The following is a 24,058-nucleotide window of genomic DNA, read 5'->3' as shown; positions in this document are numbered from 1 at the left end:
TGGCAATGAATTCCACAGGCCCACCACACTCTGGCTGAAGAAATGTCTCCTCATTTCCATTTTAAATTTACCCCCTCTAATTCTAAGGCTGTGCCTATGGGTCCTAGTCTCCCCACCTAACGGAAACAACTTCCCAGCGTCCACTCTTCCTAAGCCAAACATTATCATGTGAGTTTCTATTAGATCTCCCCTCAACCTTCTAAACTCTCTCTAATGAATACAATCCAGGATTCTGAGCCGTTCATCGTACGTTAAACCTACCATTCCAGGGATTATCCGTGTGAATCTCTGCTGGACACGCTCTAGTGCCAGTATGTCCTGCCTGAGGTGTGGGGCCCAAAATTGGACACAGTATTCTAAATGGGGCCTAACTGGAGCTTTACAAAGTCTTAGAAGCACATCACTGCTTTTATATTCCAACCCTCTTGAGATAAATGACAACATTGCATTTGCTTTCTTAATCACGGACCATACCTGCAAGTTAACCTACAGAGAATCCTGGACCAACACTCCCAGATCCCTTTGTACTTCTGCTTTACGAATTTTCTCACCATTTAGAAAATAGTCCATGCCTGTATTATTTTTTCCAAAGTGCAAAACCTCACATTTGCCCACGTTGAATTTCATCAGCCATTTCCTGGACCACTCTCCTAAACAGTCTAACTCTTTCTGTAGCCTCCCCACCACCTCAGTACTATCTGCCTGTCCACCTATCTTCGTATCTTTGGCAAACTTTGCCAGAAATGCCCCCAGTCCCTTCATCCAGATCATTAATATATTAAAGTGAACAGCTGCGGCCCTAACACTGAACCCCGCGGGACACCACTTGTCACCGGTTGCCATTCCGAAAAAGAGCCTTTTGTCCCAACTCTCTGCCTTCTGTCAGACAGTCAATCCTCAATCCAAGCCAGTAGCTCACCTTGGACAGCATGGGCCCTCACCTTAGTCAGCAGCCTCCCGTGAGGCACCTGGTCAAGGGCCTTTTGGAAGTCTAGATAGATAACATCCACTGGGTTTCCCTGGTCTAACCTACTTGTTAACTCTTCAAAGAATTCTAACAGGTTTGTCAGGCATGACCTCCCCTTACTAAATCCATGCTGACTCGTTCTAACCCGACCCTGCACTTCCAAGAATTTAGAAATCTCGTCTTTAACAATGGATTCTAGAATTATACCAACAACCGAGGTTAGGCTAATCGGCCTATAATTTTCCATCTTTTGTCTTGGTCCTTTCTTAAACAAGAGTTACAACAGCAATTTTCCAATCATCTGGGATTTTCCCAGACTCCAGTGACTTTTGAAAGATCACAACCAAAGCCTTCGCTATTTCCTCAGCCACCTCCCTCAGAACTCTAGGATGTAGCCCATCGGGGCCAGGAGATTTATCAATTTTTAGACATTTTAGCTTTTCTAGCACTTGCTCTTTTGTAATGCCTACCGTACTCAACTCTGCCCCCTGACTCTCCTTAATTGTTGGGATGCTACTCATGTCTTCCACTGTGAAGACTGAAGCAAAGTACTTATTAAATTCTTCAGCTATTTCCTTATCTCCCATCACTAGCCTTCCAGCATCAATTTGGAGTGGCCCAATGTCTACTTTTGCCTCTCGTTTGTTTCTTGTGTATTGAAAGAAACTTTTACTATCATTTCTAATATTACTAGCTCGCCTACCTTCATATTTGATCCTCTCCTTCCTTATTGCTCTCTTTGTTATCCTCTGTTTGTTTTTGTAGCCTTCCCAATCTTCTGATTTCCCAGTGCTCTTGGCCACTTTATAGGCTGTCTCTTTTGTTTTTGATATATTTCCTGACTTACTTTGTCAGCCATGGCTGTCTAATCCCACCCTGGATAACCGTTCTTTTCTTTGGGATGAACCTCTGTACTGTGTCCTCAATTACACCCAGAAACTGCTGCCATTGTTGTTCTACTGTCTTCCCCGCTAGGCTCTGCTTCCAGTTGATTTTCGTCAATTCCTCTCTCATGCCCCTGTAATTACCTTTATTTAAACACCATTCCATCCAATTTTGCCTTGTCTCTTTCAAACTGCAGACTAGACTCTACCATATTATGATCGTTGCCTCCTAAGTGTTCCCTTACTTTAAGATCTTTTATAAAGTCTGGCTCATTGCATAGCACTAAGTCCAGAATAGCCTGCTCACTTGTGGGCTCCATCACAAGCTGTTCCTAAAAGCCATCCTGTAAACATATCATGAATTCTCTTTCTTTGGATTCACCAGCAACATTATTCACCCATACCGCCTGCATATTGAAGTTCCCCCATGATCACAGCGACCTTGCCTTTCTGACATGCCCTATCGATTTCCCGGTGCATCTTGCGCCCCTGGTCCTGATCACTGTTAGGCCTGTACATAACTCCCATTATGGTTTTTTTGCCTCTGCGGTTCCTCAACTCCACCTACACAGACTCCACATCCTCTGACCCTATGTCATTCAGTGCCGTAGATTTAATTTCATTCTTAACTAACAAGGCATCCCTGCAACCATGTCTCTGTGATGCCTACCACTTCATAATCATTCAAGGTGATTTGTGTTGTTAATTCATCTACTTTGTTGCGAATACTACAAGCATTTAGGTAAAGTGCCTTAATGCTAACTTTCTTATCATTATTAGAGATATTGGAAATCCTAAGATGTCTTAAGCTATCCTTCCTTCCTCCCTCAGTTGGTAGTTTGTTTTTGGGAATCTCTTACAGTTTGATGCTGAGCACATGTGAATTTTAGGTGCTTGCAGAATTATTAATGCATGATTTTATTTTAAAACAGACCTCCCTGTAACATGAGCTCAGCAAATTTCTTGTTAGGTCAAGAAGAAACATGAGGCTAGAATTTGCTTTGAAAGTAGCTGAGAGTTTAATGTATGCACATGTTATAATACAAATAATAGAGCACTTTGGGTGCAGAAGAGCTTTGAGAGTTGAATCAGCCAGATTACCAGATGAATTGCATTGATCTGTTATAGGCTCGGCCAAAACATCAAGCTTTTCTCAACACTCGAGTGTCAGGAAATTGTTACATTTGTTCAAGTAAGGCAAATAAAGTGTGCTGTATAAATTTGAAAGAATGATGTTAAAACTGCTTTTAATACTTGATTTCTATTCTTGCAATGCCATTTGACCTCTGCCTGAAAAACAATGTTGAAACAGTGCAGAACAATTCCTGCAGGTAGTAAAATGTTCTTCTAACTGGTTAAAATTTTGAATTACTTTTCCTCTCTGCCTGTTTATTATTCCAATCCATTTCCCTGTCTCTTCAGTACTAGTTTTAACTCTAATTCATTGTACTTCCTTCACCAACATGCCAGTTTATTTTTCTAACTTGAAATCTCATTAGCTAAGACATCAGACCTTTGGTCTTGTCAGTCATCAAGGTCCTATATGGTCTGTTTTCCTCATTGTGCAGTAATTAGCTCGCACTTCTAGCACGAGGTTTTTTCCATTTGATTGATTGGGAGAAAGGAGATCAGCCAAATGGGCATGCTCTGCTGCAGCACATTCTGGGCCATTACTTTTGAATAATTAATTTGTGACTGTTGAGTGAATCCATTAATGTGACCAAGTGCAATGTAGTTCAAGAACCCATTTTTAATGGATTTCAGTGACCCAAATAAAGGTTTGATAGAGACAGGAGAAGTCAAACTAGATACGTTTGGGAATTTTTTAAAAACTTTTCACAACTACAAAATTGTTCAAGTACAAAAGAGGCCATTCAGCTTTAGTGTCTGACTTATTTTGACTTATTGCCAATCTTCTGCCTTTTTTCTCAGCAGTACATTCCATACCCTAAGAATTTGCTGTGTGAAAAAAGTTTGCTGTCGCCTTTTTTTTGCTTTTGTAAAACACTTTCAACCTGTGTCCACAGTTCTCAATCCTTTTACAAGTGGGAACAATTTATTTTTCTACTGTGTTCAACCTGTCATGATTTTGAAAGCTTCGATCAGGTCTTCTCTTAGCTGTCTCCTCTCCAAGGAAAGCAGTTCCAATTTTTCCAATCTATGAAGTTTCCCATACCTGGAATCATTCTTTGAAAAACCCCTTCTGCTCTTCCTCTTCGATATGCCGCATCCTTCCTATAATATGGTTGCCATATCTGTCTGTACATGATTAAACCTCAGCTCAAGTATTAATATTTTATGTTGAACTGATATAACTTTTTTGTGCTGTTGTACCCTGTTCCCCTGTATCCCCACTCCACCATCTTGTTAATGTCCTTTGACTGTCCTACGCTGCCTTCATCATGTGCCCATGTGGCCTCTCTCACTTTTACTTGGTGAGGTATAACTTTTTTGACAATTCTGTTGTGTTGCACTGTTTCACACACTTTCTGCAAGTCTGTCAGCTTTCCTTGTTCCTTCAAAAATTCCGGTAAGTTTGTCAGATGTGATTTTCCCTTGAGAAGTCCATGCTGGTGCTTTATAAATAACCTGCATTTTCCATGCAAGTATTCATTGTATCCCAAACAATTTTTTCTAACAGTTTCCTCTGAACTAAAGTTAAACTAACAGGCTTGTAATTGTTTCACTTATCTCTACAGTTTTGAAAAAGAACCTAATGCTGCAATTCTCCCGTCCTCTGGCACCATCCCTGAACCCAAGGAAGATTGACAGACAATTGGTAGACCCTCTGCACTTTCTGCTCCCACTTCCTTCATTATCCTTGGGTGCATTGATCGGGTCCCAGTGCCTTCTCAACTTGTAATGCTGGTTTATTCACTGTCTCCTCCTTATCATTCTAAGTGCTTCTAAAAATTTCATGACCATAGCCTACGTAACTTTAACTTTAACTGTGACTTTAACTTTCCTAATATTGATTGGAACCTCCTTCGAGCAGAAGATTTGAATGGAGCTGTTTTTGTAAGGTGTGTTCAGGAGGGTTTCCTAACGCAGTACGTTGACAGGCCGACGAGGGGAGAGGCCATTCTAGACTTGGTGCTCGGAAACGAGCCGGGGCAGGTATCAGATCTTGTGGTGGGAGAGCATTTTGGTGATAGTGACCATAACACACTCTCATTCTACATAGCTATGGAGAAGGAGAGGATTAGGCAGAATGGGAGGATATTTAATTGGGGAAGAGGAAACTATGATGCGATTAGACACGAGTTAGGAAGCATGGACTGGGAGCAGTTGTTCCATGGTAAGGGAACTATAGACATGTGGAGATGGTTTAAGGAACAGTTGTTGGGAGTGATGAGTAAATATGTCCCTCTGAGACAGGCAAGACGGGGTAAGATAAAGGAACCTTGGATGACGAGAGCGGTGGAGCTTCTAGTGAAAAGGAAGAAGGTAGCTTACATAAGGTGGAGGAAGCTAGGGTCAAGTTCAGCTAGAGAGGATTACATGCAGGCAAGGAAGGAGCTCAAAAATGGTCTGAGGAGAGCCAGGAGGGGGCACGAGAAAGGCTTGGCAGAAGGAATCCGGGAAAACACAAAGGCATTTTACACTTACGTGAGGAATAAGAGAATGGTCAAAGAAAGAGTAGGGCCGATCAGGGATAGCATAGGGAACTTGTGTGTGGAGCCTGAGGAGGTAGGGGAAGCCCTAAATGAGTTTTTTGCTTCTGTCTTTACGAAAGAAACGACCTGTGTAGTGAATGAAACCTTTGAAGAGCAGGTGTGCATGCTGGAATGGATAGAGATAGAGGAAGCTGATGTACTGAAAATTTTGTCAAACATTAAGATTGACAAGTCGCCAGGCCCGGATCAGATTTGTCCTCGGCTGCTTTGGGAAGCGAGAAATGCAATTGCTTCGCCACTTGCGAAGATCTTTGCATCCTCGCTCTCCACTGGAGTCGTACCTGAGGACTGGAGAGAGGCAAATGTAATTCCTCTCTTCAAGAAAGGAAATAGGGAAATCCCCGGCAATTATAGACCGGTAAGTCTCACGTCTGTTGTCTGCAAGGTGTTAGAAAGGATTCTGAGGGATAAGATTTATGACCATCTGGAAGAGCATGGCTTGATCAAATACAGTCAACACGGCTTTGTGAGGGGTAGGTCATGCCTTACAAACCTTATCGAGTTTTTTGAGGATGTGACTAGGAAGGTTGATGAGGGTCGAGCTGTGGATGTGGTGTATATGGACTTCAGTAAGGCATTTGATAAGGTTCCCCATGGAAGGCTCATTCAGAAGGTCAGGAGGAATGGGATACAGGGGAACTTAGCTGCTTGGATACAGAATTGGCTGGCCAACAGAAGACAGCGAGTGGTAGTAGAAGGAACAGATTCTGCCTGGAAGTCAGTGGTGAGTGGGGTTCCACAGGGCTCTGTCCTTGGGCCTCTACTGTTTGTAATTTTTATTAATGACTTGGACGAGGGAATTGAAGGATGGGTCAGCAAGTTTGCAGACGACACAAAGGTCGGAGGTGTCGTTGACAGTGTAGAGGGCTGTTGTAGGCTGCAGCGGGACATTGACAGGATGCAGAGATGGGCTGAGAGGTGGCAGATGGAGTTCAACCTGGATAAATGCGAGGTGATGCATTTTGGAAGGTCGAATTTGAAAGCTGAGTACAGGATTAAGGATAGGATTCTTGGCAGCGTGGAGGAACAGAGGGATCTTGGTGTGCAGATACATAGATCCCTTAAAATGGCCACCCAAGTGGACAGGGTTGTTAAGAAAGCATATGGTGTTTTGGCTTTCATTAACAGGGGGATTGAGTTTAAGAGTCGTGAGATCTTGTTGCAGCTCTATAAAACTTTGGTTAGACCGCACTTGGAATACTGCGTCCAGTTCTGGGCGCCCTATTATAGGAAAGATGTGGATGCTTTGGAGAGGGTTCAGAGGAGGTTTACCAGGATGCTGCCTGGACTGGAGGGCTTATCTTATGAAGAGAGGTTGACTGAGCTCGGTCTCTTTTCATTGGAGAAAAGGAGGAGGAGAGGGGACCTAATTGAGGTATACAAGATAATGAGAGGCATAGATAGAGTCGATAGCCAGAGACTATTTCCCAGGGCAGAAATGGCTAGCACGAGGGGTCATAGTTTTAAGCTGGTTGGTGGAAAGTATAGAGGGGATGTCAGAGGCAGGTTCTTTACGCAGAGAGTTGTGAGAGCATGGAATGCGTTGCCAGCAGCAGTTGTGGAAGCAAGGTCATTGGGGTCATTTAAGAGACTGCTGGACATGCATATGGTCACAGAAATTTGAGGGTGCATCCATGAGGATCAATGGTCGGCACAACATTGTGGGCTGAAGGGCCTGTTCTGTGCTGTACTGTTCTATGTTCTATGTTCTATGTTCTAACATCTGTCTTGCAAGTACATGAAGAGTATTGATTTACCACTGTAACCATGCCTGTAGTCTCCATGATTAAATTATCTTCTTTCTCCCTAATTGGCCCTACTCTTCCTTTTAACCACCATTGTATTGTTCATCAAAGACTTTGGAATTCCTCTTTGATAGCTGGTAGTCTTTTCTCTTGATCCTTTTTTGCTTCTCTTATTTGCTTCTTCACCTCCCTCCTGAATTACGTCTGCCACCTGACGAACCGTTTATAATACTTTTTCTTTCCTTCCTCAGTCTCAAACTCCTTGGTGATCCAGCGAGCTCTGGATTACTTGTTTCCAACTTTTCCATTTGCAGGGAATGTACTTTGGCTGTATCCAAATCATCTCCTTTTTGAAGGTAACCCTTTGTTCAATTACAGTTTCTCCCAACCACCTTTTGGTTCTTGTCTATTTGGCTAAGTTCTGCTCTTACCCCCTTTTGAGCTCACTTGTTTGCCAGTTGGTTATTCTTTCTCCGATTGACCATTACTATTTTCCACCATCATTCTGAACCTTATAATACAATTATCACTGTTCCCTAAATGTTCCCTCATTGACATTTAATGTACATGAACCACCTCTTTCCCAAGAACCCAGTCTAGCAGTGTTCTTTTTCTGTTAGGCTGGACATCTACTACTATAAGAAGTTCTCTTAAACACATTGTAGGAATGCTTTCCCATTTTTGCACTTGACATTACCGACGTCCCACCTGTGTATTCGGGTAATTAGAGCTTTCCATTGTAAATACTCTGATGTTTGCACATCTCTAATTTCGTTGTAGATTTGTTGGTGGCCCATAAATTGCACCAAACAGTGTAATGTATCCTTTTGATCGTTAACTCTGGCCAAATTGATTCTGTCTATGAACCGTCTAGAATATCCCCTTTCCGTATCAATCCTTGCCTTAACAAATACCTCTATGCCTCCTCAATTTCCTTTCCTATCTGTTCTGAACATATAACCAGGATTATTTAACTCAGTCCTGATCCTTCTTGAACCAGATCCCTCTTGTCACCACAACATGATAATTCCAAATTGTAACTCTTAAACCCTTCTTGCTGTACTCCATGTGTTCATTTACATACGCAGTAGCCCTGATTTAGATTTCATTACCTTCTCCCTTACTTTCATTTCAGGGCTTTGTACTTTTTATAACACTGCTATCCATCTGGTATTCCTCTATCTAATACTCTGTCGGTAATCAATTTTTTAATATGTTAAGAAACACTCAGCTGTTAGCCATCGAACTCTTTTAACAAACGAAATGTAACTGTAATGTATACACTGCACTTACTTATTCTAACAGCAGATGGTGCTGTTGCCCTCTAGTGAAACTGATAAGGTTAGTTATATTTGAATCAAAACTATTCAAGTATTTAGAACCCCAAAAAGATTAAATGACCTTTTTTTAAATAAAAAGTCTAGTGCTTTCTGCTGAGAGTTGCTATTTAATCTATTCAGAATTCTTTTTCTCCTTCACCTTCCGTGGGATGAGAACACGACTGGCTAGATCAGCCAGAAAAGTTTTTTTGTACATTCCTAATTGGCCTTGAACTAAGGGGCAAACTGGTCAATTGAGAGCCAACCTTGCCTGGCCTGGCCTACATTTGACTTTAGGTAACTGGGGGGGGAAAAGAATGTCTGAAGAATAAAATTGGCAAGGCTCTTTTAACTCTTGCAGAGAAGTAGAATATAACGAGACCAAACTAAGTTGCTGCTTCAGTGTTTCAATTTTTATCTTAGCTTCAGTAAATGTAATTTAAATGAGAAACAATCACTTTACTAAGTTATGTAGATTTAAATACCTTAAGTTATTACTGACTGTTGAAATTGTCTACTGAACTTTCAGAATTCAGATTAGGTGGTATTTTAATCACAAACTGCCAATTGTCAGTATTAATACACTTATTTAATTATTGCACATATTTCTGAAGTTACTATTACTGTAATTATCTTGTTCATTCGTTCAACTTTTCTCATTTTCGCTAGTGCTGCCTTTACCCAAGAAACAAATTTTAGATGCACAGTTTGTGCACAGTTTTACAGCATGATTCATTCAGTAATGTGTAAAATGCAGATGTTCTTAGGCATATTTAAGACCTCCCTGTTCTTTGTACTCTTATTGCCTTGTTGCAACAAGTAACATGACGTCCCTTTCAAAAATACTCACTTTGGGCCCAGTGAAACAGTAACCTTTTTTATTTTGTACTATATGGGCAACAGTGGAGAAAATGGGGTAATTTGAGGCTAGAGTCGAAGTCATAAAAGGTTTTTGGGGAAGAACAGGTTGTAGCATTATGGTGAAGCAAGCCAAATGGAAGGGTTTGAAGTTGAGATCTTGGAGCTAATATGTTCAAGAACAAGGAGACAACATCGTGGACATGGATGAGCAAGAATCCATGATAAATAACATCCAGGCAGCTGCATTTCCAACAAGCTGAATTTTGTGAAGGATGGAGGCTTATTGTGGTTGTTGATTATCGTGGCGAATAAAGGTCTAAGGAAAAGTTTCTCTGGATGAGATTTGATATTGGCAGAAGCAGGTGCTGTTGAGCAGGGAAAAGTGATGTCAGTGAATGAGTGGATAGATGTTGAATTTTTGAAACTGCATTGTTCATTATGTTGATGTGGTTGTCATGTCTGGCATCTATTGTTTTCCTACTTTGTGTTAGGTCACAGGGCAGAAGCATTTTGTGTGGACTGGGGTGGTGCATGCAATCAGTGACACAAGAAAGAGTATGTGATCAGAGCCAAAACAGTCACTTTAGTTTTCCTAGTCTTGGAGGAAGTCGATATTCCTCGAAATTACAATGCCGGATAGTCAACCCAACAAAGGTGGTCAAGATTGAGAGATAATGGAGAAAAAGAGGGAATTGCCAATTTTTGTTATAGATGCTAATCTTTGCCTGTGGATGTTCCCACTTATTTGAGTGGGTAGGACCCACAGTCTGTGTTTTGTTTTTGGAGACTTGAGGTTTGGAAAAGGAACTGGAGCATTTTATTAATCATTTGGGGGTGTGAACTTCACTAGCTGGGTCAGCACTTAATGCCCATCCTGAACTGGCCTGGAGAAAATGGTGGTGTACTGCCTTCTTAAACCACAGCAGTGTATTTGGCATAGGTATACCTACGATGCTGTTAGGTCTAGGGGTTCCAGGATTTTGACATAGTAGCAGTTTTAAAAAAAAATTCCCAGTGCGTCACTTGGAATGGAAATTATAAGTTGTTGCTTTCCAGTGGGTCTGGTGCCCCTTGACCTTTTTTAGATGGTGGTCGTCGTGGAAGTTGCTGTCTGTTACTGGAATGTATTGATCTGCCTACAGCAGACATTAAAAGCATGTCCTATGCTGATAAATATGTTATAGCAATTTTAACATTTTCGAAACAACAGGTATGTAATAAAACTAGTCAAGTTGTGTATAGCTTCCTTCTTATTTGTTTTTTGTTTGATGAATATTATATGCTTACTTTGATTCTCTTTTTTTGAGAAAATGAATTACTATGTTGTCTTTCCTTTTGTTAGAACTTGGACACTCTGTGGGACACCAGAATATCTCGCGCCAGAAGTTATACAAAGTAAAGGTCATGGGAGAGCTGTGGACTGGTGGGCATTGGGTGTGCTGATGTTTGAAATGCTTTCAGGGTAAGTGTTTTGGAGATGTTTTAAAAAAAATAATTGATTCCATCAAGCTCTTCATGTTGCTAACATAATTCATTTAATAGCTGTTAGAACATAGAACAGTACAGCACAGAACAGGCCCTTCAGCCCACAATGTTGCGCCGACCATTGATCCTCATGTGTGCACCCTCAAATTTCTGTGACCATATGCATGTCCAGCAGTCTCTCAAATGACCCCAATGACCTTGCTTCCACAACTGCTGCTGGCAACGCATTCCATGCTCTCACAACTTTCTGTGTAAAGAACCCGCCTCTGACATCCCCTCTATACTTTCCACCAACCAGCTTAAAACTATGACCCCTCGTGCTAGCCATTTCTGCCCTGGGAAATAGTCTCTGGCTATCAACTCTATCTATGCCTCTCATTATCTTGTATACCTCAATTAGGTCCTCTCTCCTCCTCCTTTTCTCCAATGAAAAGAGACCAAGCTCAGTCAACCTCTCTTCATAAGATAAGCCCTCCAGTCCAGGCAGCATCCTGCCTGGCAATTTTTAATCTTGGGAGTTATTCAAAAAGAAGCTTACTTGTTTTTAATGAAACTATGTTTTCTCTTCAGGTTAGGAGCAAGGAGAAATTTTTTTTTTATCTTTGAGAAAGCTATTAAAACTTTACTCCAAAAGGCTAAACTCCTTGCATAGCACGTAACTATTCCACTTAACAATTGAGTTGTCATGAATCAACATCTAAAGCCCGCACAGAGCCCCTCTATCTCTTGCAAAATATCAGACTAATCCAATGTGGTACTGAAGTGCAAAGGACAGAATGTTGTCATGTTTAATCCTTGTCTCTGCTTTACTTGTCTGTTATCATTGAACTGATGGTCTTGGGGTGCTGTGGTTGACTTTTGTTCACTAGGATAGGAGAGGGAAAAACTGACCAGAGCTGTGCACTTGATCACAATCTAGTGACACCTGCTAAACATTTTACAGAGGAGAATGTTGGGTAAGGGGAGAATTTGGCTTCGATCAAATCAGTTACTCATTAGACTGGCATCTGAAACTCGTGATAATCTACAGGGTTAAGAGAACGATGAAGATCCCCATCATTTTGATTGAAAATCATTCTTGTCCTAAACATTATAAGCCCTTTGACATCTTGGAAGTAGATAGTTTGAAGTTGTTTGGCAAAGTTTGTCCTTAATGAAAAATAAAATATTGTTCCCAAAATAGAAATCTGACTCCGTACAAATTCATTTTATAATATTAGGAGAGGCTGGATAGGTTGGGACATTTTTCCTCGAAGAGTAGGATGTTGAGGGGTGACCTTATACATGTTTATAAAATCATGAGGGATGTAGATAGGGTGAATAGTAAAGGCCTTTTCCTTAGGGTAGGAAACTTCAGAACTAATGAGCATATTTTTAAAATAAGAAAAAGATTTAAAAGGGACTTGAGGAGCAATTTTTTCACACAGAGGTTGGTGTGTATATGGAATGAACTGCCAGAAGAAGTGGTAAATGCAGGTACGGTTATAACATTTAAAAGACATTAGGGCAGGTAGTGAATAGCAAAGATTTAGAGAGAGATGGGTCAAATACTGAAAAATGGGACTAGTTTAATTTGTGGAAAATTGGTCAGCATGAATGAGTTGGACCAAAGGGTCTGTTTCTGTGCTGTGTTCTCTGATTTTAAGATTTGTTTTAATACTTCGGGCTCTTAAAGGCATTAATTCAGCAACCCTTGAACATTTTGATATAGTTTGGTATACGTTGCATGGACTTCTTGAACATATGTAATTTTTAAAAGCGTTTGAATGACAAAGAGTGGAGCCTTCCGTAACCTCAGCGGGAATTCATTTTCTGCTGTTGTCCTAACTTGTACCATTTTAATCACCCTTTAAGCCTGCGCTCACTAACGCACATTAACTTTTGGTCTGGTTATGCCTAGAGTTTAAAACTTCCTTGTTGAATCCATGCATGCATGACTGCAATATATCTCTGTATTCTTTTACCTCCTATCTTCTATGATTTCTCGACAATTGTGCATCCTCTGGTTTTATAACTCCAATGCTGGCGGCCATGCCTTCAGTTGACAAAGCACTTAGCTCTGGCAATCCCATCTTGAACCCCTACAAAAGTCTATGACCAAGCGTTTGGCTACTTCTCCCATATCATATTTCCTAGTACGCTGTCAGATTCTATTTCATAATGCTCACAAAAGTACTAAATAAAAATGTCTTTGGATGTTGCTGGTATAGTTTATAATCTTGCAATTAATGGTAAATGTTCCTGAAGAATTAATTTGCTGTAGAAACATTCAGCATTTTTCATATGAAGTAACTTGATGTTAAATTGTTTACATTGTTATTTCGACAAGTGTGGCTTTCATAAGAAAGTACCAAGGTTACTTAAGGTTCTGTTTTTTTTTTCTGTGGATTCCTCTTTCTTTCTCTATGACTTTGTTCAAAGTATCTTTCATTTTTTACCAAAGTGTAAAATATACATTTTCCAAGAAACTTTCCAGACTCCAGGCATAAAAATATCTCATGGTTTATCAGACTAAAGGTGGGGTCTTTATGGCCTGTGAGCTCTTTGGCAGGCAACGTACCAATTGGTGGAGGCAAATTATAATTTGAGAGACTTTTTCTTTCTGTAATAACCAGTGACTTTTGGAACAGTTTGCCAAAAAAAGTCAACTTTTGAGATACAGGTGTTATAAGCCGATGTATTACTAGCTATCCCTTATTGCAGTGAGAAAGTAGCTCAGTGGCTTTCTACGTAATTTTGAAGGGTAGTTAAGGATCATCATCATCATCAGCAGTCCCATGCAGTTGAGGATGACTTTCTTCCACCCTCTGAGTCCGTAGGTGTCTGCACAGACCAGTGAAGCTACTGCAGGTGCTGTAATGCTTGGGGCAGGTTGGGGTCACTGGAAGGGGTGGGTGGGACATATGTATGGCAGTATGCTCCTTTTGCTGTTTTCACCTGGCTTCCATTTTTCCCGGTGGAAAATCTTGAGGTGTTAGACACTGTCTTGGACGCTCCTTCTCCACTTTGGATGGTCCAGGGCTGGCGATTCCCAGGTGTCTGCCAGAATACCGCACTTTATAGGTGAGGCCTTGAGGATGTCACCTGAAGCGCTTCCTCTGTCCATCTGGGGCTGACCTGCCATTCCGGAGCTGGGAGTAGAGCACCTGCTTGGGAAGTCTTGTGTTAGTTATGTGAACCAAATACCCAGCCGGTCGTAGCCAATCAAGGGTGGTCACTGCCTCGATGCTGGGGATGTTGGCCTGGTCAAGGATGCTGGTGTTGGTGCGCCTCTCTTCAGAGAGGATACGCAAGATCTTGTGGAATTGTTCCACCATCTTGAGGTGTCTGCCGTAGTTAGTCGAAGATTCAGATCTATATAGGATGAGGGGAGCCACCACAGTCCTGTAAACTGTAACCTTTGTGTCAGATCTGATATCGTTGTTCTTGAACACCCTTTTCCTCGGGTGACCGCAATCTGCATTAACACTCTGGAGGCGATGCTAGATCTGTTCAACAATAGCTGCTTTGGATGACAGGATACTTCCAAGCTGATAGAACTGGTCAGCATTCTCTAAGGCCTCCCTGTGGACCTTGATGATTGGGGTTTTGCTGCACAATGCCATGCCAGATTGTTAAAGGGCCTTCATGTTGCAGACTTTAAGTGCGAGACCCATGCTTTCATCTGCCTCCCCAAAGGTGCTGACAATCATCTGGAGTACGCCTTCTGAGATGGCACTTACACAAGCATTATTTGCATACAGCAGCTCAATGACACTGGTTGGGGTGACTTTGGTTTTGACTTGAAGATGTTGCAGGTTGAATAATTTCTTATATTCTGTACATTTGCTCCACTATAAAACTTTGGTTAGACCGCAGTTGGAATACTGCGTCCAGTTCTGGGCGCCCTATTATAGGAAAGATGTGGATGCTTTGGAGAGGGTTCAGAGGAGGTTTACGAGGATGCTGCCTGGACTGGAGGGCTTATCTTATGAAGAGAGGTTGACTGAGCTTGGTCTCTTTTCATTGGAGAAAAGGAGGAGGAGAGGGGACCTAATTGAGGTATACAAGATAATGAGAGGCATAGATAGAGTTGATAGCCAGAGACTATTTCCCAGGGCAGAAATGGCTAGCACGAGGGGTCATAGTTTTAAGCTGGTTGGTGGAAAGTATCGAGAGGATGTCAGAGGCAGGTTCTTTACGCAGAGAGTTGTGAGAGCATGGAATGCGTTGCCAGCATGTATATGGTCACAGAAATTTGAGGGTGCATACATGAGGATCAATGGTCGGCACAACATTGTGGGCTGAAGGGCCTGTTCTGTGCTGTACCGTTCTATGTTCTATGTTCTACAGTGGGGAGCTTGTCAACAATAAGGTAAAGCATTGTAGCAAGCTAAATCGAGAAGAGTGTTGGGGCAGTGACGCAGCCCTCCTTGACACTGGTCTGAACAGGGAATGGATCAGTAGTGGAGCCATTTATCATTACCATAACTTCCATGTTGTCATGGAGTATGTGAAGGATGCTGACAAACTTCATGGTGCAAAAAGTGGGGAAGGACATTGCAAAATGTTTTCCAGTTGATGTCTTAAAGATCATCTACCTTTTGGAATACGAATAGATTGATTAAAGGCATAACACTTCTTTCCACGAAAGACATGTTGGAATCATTTGGTCTTTTATAATTTTACTGATCGCATCTTTTCATTGTGTATTTATTGAAGTAATTTTGTACGTTCAAGGTGTCCTGGTTCAATGTGAACTTGTTCAATGTGAACTTGTGTTCTTCGGATTAATAGTAATATTTGCACCACAGTAAGATATTTATAGTGAATTGAAATGGCACCTGCATTATAGAAGATGCATAACACAAATGAACCTATTTGGACTAAAACACAACAATTTATGTGGAAATGTTAAATCAAGGTCTGCCTGCCTGCCTTGGGCAAATATAAGATACCCCATGAATATGAGCTAATGTACTGCTCATAAGGTTGTGTTTAAATTAAATACACAATGCTTAAATTTACATGACTGTTTTCAAAGATGTTTTGTTTTTATGTGAGAAATGTCAAGCTTGAGAAGTCAGTACTCCACACATTCTATATCGAGTATATGCATGAAACACTCATTTAGAGACAGTGGAAAAGCGTGTGCATTTTAGAGTCCTTTTATTCTGTCACCAAAATGATGGAAAATCGAGAACTGGAAGACAGAATTAAGGTGATTAGCAAAAGATCAAATCAGGAATGGACAGCCTGAAGGTGTGATTGAGTCGGATTGTTGCGGCTTTCAAAAAGGAATACAGTTGTACCTGAAGAGGAAAATGCTGGAGGGAAAAGACAATAAAGAGCAATTAATCGCTCCTGCACAGACTTGGCACAGGTCGACAGCCATCTTTTATTTTGCAATGACAGTTCTAAGATATACTATTTGATTCTGATCTCAGTTTGATCTTTCAAAGAATACTTTTACATGACCAAGGTGTTTTCATCATTTCGCTGTCACTGTTGTAAATGAAATTTTGAGGTTGTACAGATTTATTGACGTTTTGCACTGTGGTCTTCGCAATCCAAACTATAATGCCAAATTTACCAAACATAATTCAGTCTCTTGACTATAAAGTTGGCACCCAATTGGAAAGAAGAGACTTCGTTTCCAATAGTAAAAAACGTTAATCTTTTAATCTTGGCTATGTTGCCGATAACCAGCACAAGAACAGTGATAAATTTTCATGAAACATTCAACTTCTTTTCACACTAATTTACTACTCAATGGGTAGGAAAAATGGGTGTGGGGTATAAAACAGGCTGCTGTTTTGCCATCCATTTGATTGTTCTGCTGCTGGAGACCCCTTCATATCGATCAGGAAACAAAAAAAGTTTGGAAAAATTTTCTTTAAATCCACCCTGCTTGATTTTTTTTTTACAGCTACCCACCATTTTTTGATGACAACCCTTTTGGCATTTATCAAAAGATTCTTGCTGGAAAGTTGGACTTCCCAAGACACCTGGATTTCTATGTGAAGTAAGTTTACTTAAGCCCCTCGGTGATTGCTGTATTACTAAGTACTTATGTATCAAGCAGGTATTCTTAGATCTACAGTAGTTTTTCGTTTTTAACACTGTTGTTAAATAACTTTGTATTTTTCATCTCCAGTATTCTGTCTGCAAGCTTATTTCATGCATTGTTTACTCTCTGAAGCACAATTTCCTCACCTTAATTCTGCATTAGCTGTGTGTGACTTTAAAGATATTTTCTGTTCTGTTAGCAGAACTCAGCTTATAGGTATTGGTAGAAAATTCACTGATTTTTGCCATTATTACCATGCACATTTATAATGCAAAAAGTTGCTAAGTCATTTTCACTGGCCTTTTCATGTCTTTCTGGTACCTGTGTTTGGCCTGTTGTGTTCATAACTCACTAGCGCCTGTTATTGATTGGACACCTTAAGGTTTTAATTGCAATTTGTATAGCTAAGTTTTGACTCATTCTGGAGCAACTCCATTATTTATTTGAACAGTGTTTCATTCACTGTTTTCCTTGTTAAGGGCAAATTGAAAATTGTGAATAATTGATGCACTAATTAATGGGTCTGTACTAAACAATGCTCTGAAAGCCTGCTTTATGTTGATATTTTCTAATCAATGTCTTCAGAGATGTTATGACACATCTAGGGAGTCGGTGGGACATTTTTTTTAAAAAAAAAAGCAAAAGAACGGTGGATACTGTAAATCAAGAACAAAAACAAAGTTGCTGGAAAAGGTGAGCAGGTCTGGCAGCATCCGTGAGGAAAAAAAATCAGAGTTGATGTTTAGGGCCCGGTGACCCTTCCTCAGAACTCTAAACTTGGGACTTAAACACTGGCCTCCTGGCTCAGAGGTAGGGAGACTGTACCACAAGACCCCTGGAAGCCTGTGTTCTTTTTCATATAGTAAAAGTGCTCTCACACACAACTGAACCACTTTCCTGCCACTAAATCCCTATGATTTTATTTTACACTTGACTGGCTCAAGTAAATCACCTGTGTCGCCAATCAGACATTTACATAGGAAGCCAATTACGGAAAATGTACGCCATCAGTGGGTGTGCTTTATTTTCTAATTAACCTGTTCAGAAATGTAGCTACACAGCTCTGAGCAGGTGGGTGTTGAACTCAGGCTTCCTGATTCAGAGTGAGGGATATTACCACTGCCACAAGATCCCTTTTGGTCTGCTTTTTTCCCTCCGTTCAGAGATGTTTCTGGAGCTAGAGGGTCTTGAACCCAGGCCTCCTGCCTCCTCCATAGGAATAGTAACACTGCACTGCGAGAGTCCTTTGGGTTTGCTTTGTGATATTTCTGAATAGGTTGTCTAGAAAATGTTATGACATGCCTCTGAAGCAGATGGGTCTTGAAGCCAGGCTTCCTGGCTGGGAGGTAGGGATGCTGTTGCTGTGCCACAGGACCCTCTTGAGTCTGCTTTTTTTATTTCCAATTAGTTTTATTTTACTTACTTATACAAAACTAGATGGTTTGATTTCTGGGATAACAAAGTGTAGAGCTGGATGAACACAGCAGGCCAAGCAGCATGTTAGGAGCAGGAAAGCTGATGTTTTGGGCCTAGACCCTTCAGAAAATTTTCTGATATTCATCCAGCTCTACACCTTGTTATCTCAGATTTTCCAGCATCTGCAGTTCCTATTATTTCTGGTTTGGTTTCTGGCTTTGTGCTTGAGACTTCACACCTTCACCGCTATCTTCTGTTTCTCCATAAAGAGTGTGTGCATAATTCCATCATGTACACAGCAGGCGCATGTGGCGCTGGCAAAAGTTCAATCGATGTGCTTCTTGGTCTTAACAATTTCGTTAGGACTTTGGGCCAAACAGGCTGAATACCGCAGAATCTTCCAGGACAGATGCCACTTTCAGGTTTTGGTGCTTTACCTATCTTCTTGCTGTACAGGAGTACAGTGCAGTTCCTAACTGTGCAAGTCAGACTTTTCTTGTTGGAGAGGGTGTTGTAGGACAACCTACAGCTATGTCGGACATTGAATCATCTTTTGGACCTGCACCCACGTCACTAAGAAAGGAAAAAATTTCAAGGTGGCATTCTGCACTAGTTGTAGTTATTTTCAATCTACCTATTCAGAGGTGCTATTGTACACCCGGAGCAGTTGGGATTTGAAACTAGGCTTCCTGGATCAGAGGTGGGTATACTACTGCTGTGTCCCAGGAGCTCCCTGCATCTGCTTTAAAAAGAAAAGATCCTAGGTCTGTTTTCCATCTGGGCAGGCATTTCCTGTAATAAAGGGAACTTGAATTCAGCAAGCTCCATGAGGAGATTAATTAGTGATAACCCCTACGAGGCCTTTGGGGTATCATATCCCTTCCCCTGAGTCTGAGGGTTCCACTTTGTTCCTGTGGTGGTGGGGCATCCTGTATCATTTTGCCCATTGCCTCAACCCTGTTGCTTCCAGGTCTAGTCAAGAGATATACAGTAAGTAAGCCAACTGTCTCTTCTATGAAGACCATTGAAAAGTCACTGTAGGAGCCTTGCCTTCAGTTGTATGTCTGTTGAAACAATCACCTCAGTGGAGGGTTCTCACTGGAGGTAGTCACCATGTGGCTCAGTGGTTATGCTGCTGCATCACAGAGCCAGGGACCTGGGTTCAGTTCCACCCTCAGGCCACTGTCTGTGTGGAGTTTGCATTTTCTCCCTTTGTCTGCGTGGGTTTCCTCCAGGTGCTCCGGTTTCCTCCCACAATCTGAAGATGTACAGGCTCGATGGATTGGCCATGCTAAATTGACCATAGTGTTCAGAGATGTGTCGATTAGATGGGTTGTAGGGGGATGGGTCTGGGTGGGATTCTCTGAGGGTCGGTGTAGACTTGTTAAGCCGAAAGGCCATTTCCACACTAGGGATTTTTTGATGTTTTTCTTTTCTGCAGCCCTGAATCCAGTTTACTAAATAACAAACTTTCGACCAGTTGGGACCAGGTTCTTATCTAGGGTTTTCAAGAATACTCCTTATCAAGACTGTCTCTGTCTCTGTGTCTAGAGCTGACTGCCCATGGGAATCTAATTAAATCCTCAATGATTAATTCTCAAGCACTACTAAAATTGAAACTACTAATATTATCTTACAAATATATGTGTATATGTAATCATAATTACCGTAAAGTTCTTGATTAAGGTTAGTTGAGCTTTCCCCTTTTTAATCCATTTTACATAGCAAACTTTAAATTAACTTGATAAAGGACTTCCATCAGAGCTTCCCTTATCTTAAATGTCTCAATGCCAAATTCCACCATTCCTCCTCACTAAGACGAAGGCACAATTCTGACTGTGTAAACTACTACCTCAATTACCAGTTCTCTTCAGATATCCTTTGTCAGCTTAAAAACCGTGCACCCATTTTATATGATCTTCACATACGGGCAGCTTTAACACAGGGTAGGTTAAACTCATTACAATAATGAAAGTTTGGGCCCTGCAAGTGGCCAGGGGAATGACACTTTAGCGATTCCCTCCTATCCCATTTTCCAGATTAAAGTATCTAATTCTTTCAGTGTACTGGGAGGACAACCCTCCACTTGCATCATAAGGCCTTAGTTTACTAAACAGTGGCATTTCCAATTTCTCCCCATCATAGGTTACACACTGGACTCGTAAGGAAAACTTGTCCAAAACCTTGCTTGACAGTCATGCCAATACCGTATCTCAGGAAACCTGGAACATCATTTATTGGAAAGGAACATCCTTTATTATTGATCATGTAAATAGAACCGCTATTCATGGTTTACATAGGCTAGTCCCAGCCTGTTGTTATACACCTCTGGAAAAGGTGGGATCCAGGTGCTTCAGTCCAGGAGCGGGAACACTTATCACTGCGCCACAGGGGCTTCCTGGTCTGCTTTTCTTAAAAGAGGGTGGAGGTGATGAGTTCCAGCTGGAAAGGCCTTTGCCTGTTATCAAGGAAACTTATACTCAACAAGCTGCACAAGAAGATTAAATAGCGATTTTCCCACTGGCCTTGTAGGGGTTTTCACAGCACTGTAATTACATGTAAAGTACAGAATAGCAGTATCGTATAGTTTTCTTTGAAGGAAATAATAAATTAGCAAAGCCGCTCAACCTATTTCAATTTATTCACGTAAATTAGTGACAATAAAGTCTTTTTCGCTTTGTGATCATTTGTCTCTAAATGCTTTCAGGGTTTCCAACTTCACAGTTTTGTTGAGTTTTTCCCCATGTGTCAGCTTGAGTCCTACATCTGATTTTCACTAATTTAAAACTCTTGGCTTTTGTTACACTCATCTTTGATTTATGTTTCTTGGTTTGTCTTTTTTCAAACTACATGCAACCTTATATAGCTGTCCTTCATCTGGAATCATAGAAACAGACAATATATTGGGTCCTTCCAGCTCAGAGTTGGTACTGTCAAAGGTGCACTTAATCTACACTAATCCCACTTTCCAACTCCAGGTTGTGAGGTTACCTGCCTCAACTACCCTCCTAGGTAGTACTTTGCAAACCCTTGATGCTCTCTGGGTGAAAAAGGCCTTCCTGTAATCGTCTCTGAACACCCTTGCCTTTGGTCTTAAAATTATGCCCTCTTCAACCAAGGGAAACAACTGCTTTCTATTCACCATGCCCATGGCTCCTCTTAATCGTATATGCTTCTATTAGGACCACCCCAAACCTTTTCTGCTCCAAAGAAGAAAACTCAAGCTTTCAAACCTCCAGCACTCTTAATATATATTCTATACATATATAGTTTGTAGAAGATATGTTGTTTGAAAATTATTTTCCACTAAGAAAATATGTAACACAAGTGGGTTATGTTTTCGACTTGTACTGCCTTGAACCTAACTAATCCAAAGATCCCTCTCAGTAGCTTACTAATTCTTAACAACTCACATTGCTTCAGGCTCATCAGTTTGCTCTCCCTGACCCCAGGTATCCACTCTGTTCTCCTGCTCTTAGTCAATCTGTTTAAATATTATTTGGTCATGAGTAAGGAGTGGGGAGGTTAGAAAGGGATGTCTCAAGGGTTAATGAGGGAATCAGAAGGGTTGATGAAGTGGCAGTTGTTTTTCGAAAAAAAAAACACAAACATGAGCAAGAACCCTGTTAAAATCGAAGACAAGGCAGGACTAGTGGGGAATGCAATAAATTTTTAACGTTCACAATGAAACCACTTAATGAAAATGCTTTAAATGGAGTATATGTGTACAAAATCATCTGTCGCCATGTTCAGTGATGAAAAGCCCAAGTCTCACCTACTTCTGTGAGAAGGCATGTATCTGAGAGAAGAAAGCTACAAAACATTGTCCTGAGCTTGAAAATTTTCAAAAGTTGAGAAGTATGAGGCTTTTGTACATACGCGAACAACTTTGCAGGTATCAATAATTGAGACTGTTTGTTACCCGTGGAAATAATTATATATGAAATGTATTCAGAAGACTGCTGCCTTGCGTAGAACCATAGGTATTTACTATGCCTTTGAAAAATACGGCTCTCTTGTGACTTTTTGTCAAATTCTCATTACCATTTGCATTGAGTAAGAAGCAGTCCAAGCAAGAACATGTTAATGGCACCCTAAGTACAGTTTGAGGTATTGCAATGAGGCCCTAATTGTTACAATAAAAAAATTTAAAGGTTTACTTTTTGGACTCGTGGACAAGGCTGGAAGCTCCAAGGCTGGAGTATCTAAGATTTAAATTCAAGTAGAAGGTACTGACTTACAAAAAGCAATGAATATCCAACATGGGAAAAGTATTCACTGCCTCAAAAGACCTCTGAGCCTGAACCTTGAATAATAGCCTATTGTATTTGTTAGTGTGTATGTAATAAATCTTTTTCATGGATATTTTAGAAGCCCTTCAGCTGGCCTCCTCCAGGTGTAAGTTTAAAACAAATATCCCAGCATATTAGTAAGGTGATTGAGTGGACCACTGAGAATAGTTTCTTCAGCTACACTTTTAAACTTGCCATAGCTGCTTTCACAGCCTCTCCAATGTCTTTAAAATTTTATTGTTAAGCAATAAAAGAAAGACGAATATATCACAGATAAAAGACTTTATGAACGTTATGACATACTAAGTGTCACAAGACAGTTCTCTGAACTCTATATAGAATTAGTTTCAATACCTTAAATTTTTTCTGAACCCTTCTCCCTTGAAGATACCTTCCACCCATACCTATGAAATTTGTATCACTTGGTCATTTTACAGTGGGTGGCTAGCTATCAAAGGCTGAATAGTACGTTGTCCCAGTGAAATTGCCCATAACAATACGAAACTTGCCTTTGGTTGATGCATTTAATATGGGAATTGGGAGGTCATGTTGCAGTTGGACTGGACTTTGGGTTAGGCCACTTTTAGAATACTGTGTTCAATTCTGATCTCCCTGCTATAGGAAAGATGTTGAACTAAAGTAGTTAGAAAAGATTTACAAGGATATTGCTGGGACTGGAGGGTTTGAGCTCAAGGAAGACACTGGGGATTTTTTTCCGTAAAGCATCAGAACTGAGGGGTGACCTTGTAGAGGCTTATAAAATCATGAAGGTCATGGATATAGTGAATAGTCAAGGTCTTTTCCCCAAGGTAGGGTAATCCAAAACTAGATGGCATAGGTTTGAGATGAGAAGGGAAAGATTTAGACCATAAGACAAAGGAGTGGAAGTAAGGCCATTCGGCCCATCAAGTCCACTCCGCCATTTAAATCATGGCTGATGGGCATTCAACTCCACCCCCTGCACTCTCCCCGTAGCCCTTGATTCCTTCTGAGATCAAGAATTTGTCGATCTCTGCCTTGAAGGCATCCAACGTCCCAGCCTCCACTGCACTCTGTGGCAATGAATTCCACAAGCCCACCACACTCTGGCTGAAGAAATGTCGTCTCATTTCGGTTTTAAATTTACCCCCTCTAATTTTAAGGCTGTGCCCACGGGTCCTAGTCTCTCCGCCTAACAGAAACAACTTCCCACCCCTTCTAAACCATACATTATCTTGTAAGTTTCTTTTAGACCTCCCCTCAACCTTCTAAACTCTAATGAGTACAATCCCAGGATCGTTAGCCGTTCATCATAGGCTAAACCTACCATTCCAGGGATCATCTGTGAGAATCTCCGCTGGACACGCTCCAGCGGTTAGTATGT

At 41.0% G+C, this 24,058-nt stretch overlaps 1 protein-coding gene across 1 annotated transcript in view; it reads left to right on the top strand.

Annotated features, from left to right (window-relative positions):
• The window catches only part of prkx (protein kinase X-linked), a 125,880-nt gene that overhangs the window by 66,185 nt on the left and 35,637 nt on the right, over positions 1-24,058 (top strand). The window contains exons 4-5 of the mRNA XM_048533127.2: positions 10,796-10,915; positions 16,847-16,942. Coding sequence (XP_048389084.1) covers positions 10,796-10,915; positions 16,847-16,942 — 216 coding nt within the window. The remainder of the gene's footprint in view (positions 1-10,795; positions 10,916-16,846; positions 16,943-24,058) is intronic.

The sequence above is a fragment of the Stegostoma tigrinum genome, chromosome 6, assembly GCF_030684315.1.
Source record: "Stegostoma tigrinum isolate sSteTig4 chromosome 6, sSteTig4.hap1, whole genome shotgun sequence".
Taxonomy (NCBI): Eukaryota; Metazoa; Chordata; class Chondrichthyes; order Orectolobiformes; family Stegostomatidae; genus Stegostoma; species Stegostoma tigrinum.
Note: the sequence above shows the minus strand (reverse complement) of the source record. Positions and strands in the feature narration are given on the sequence as shown.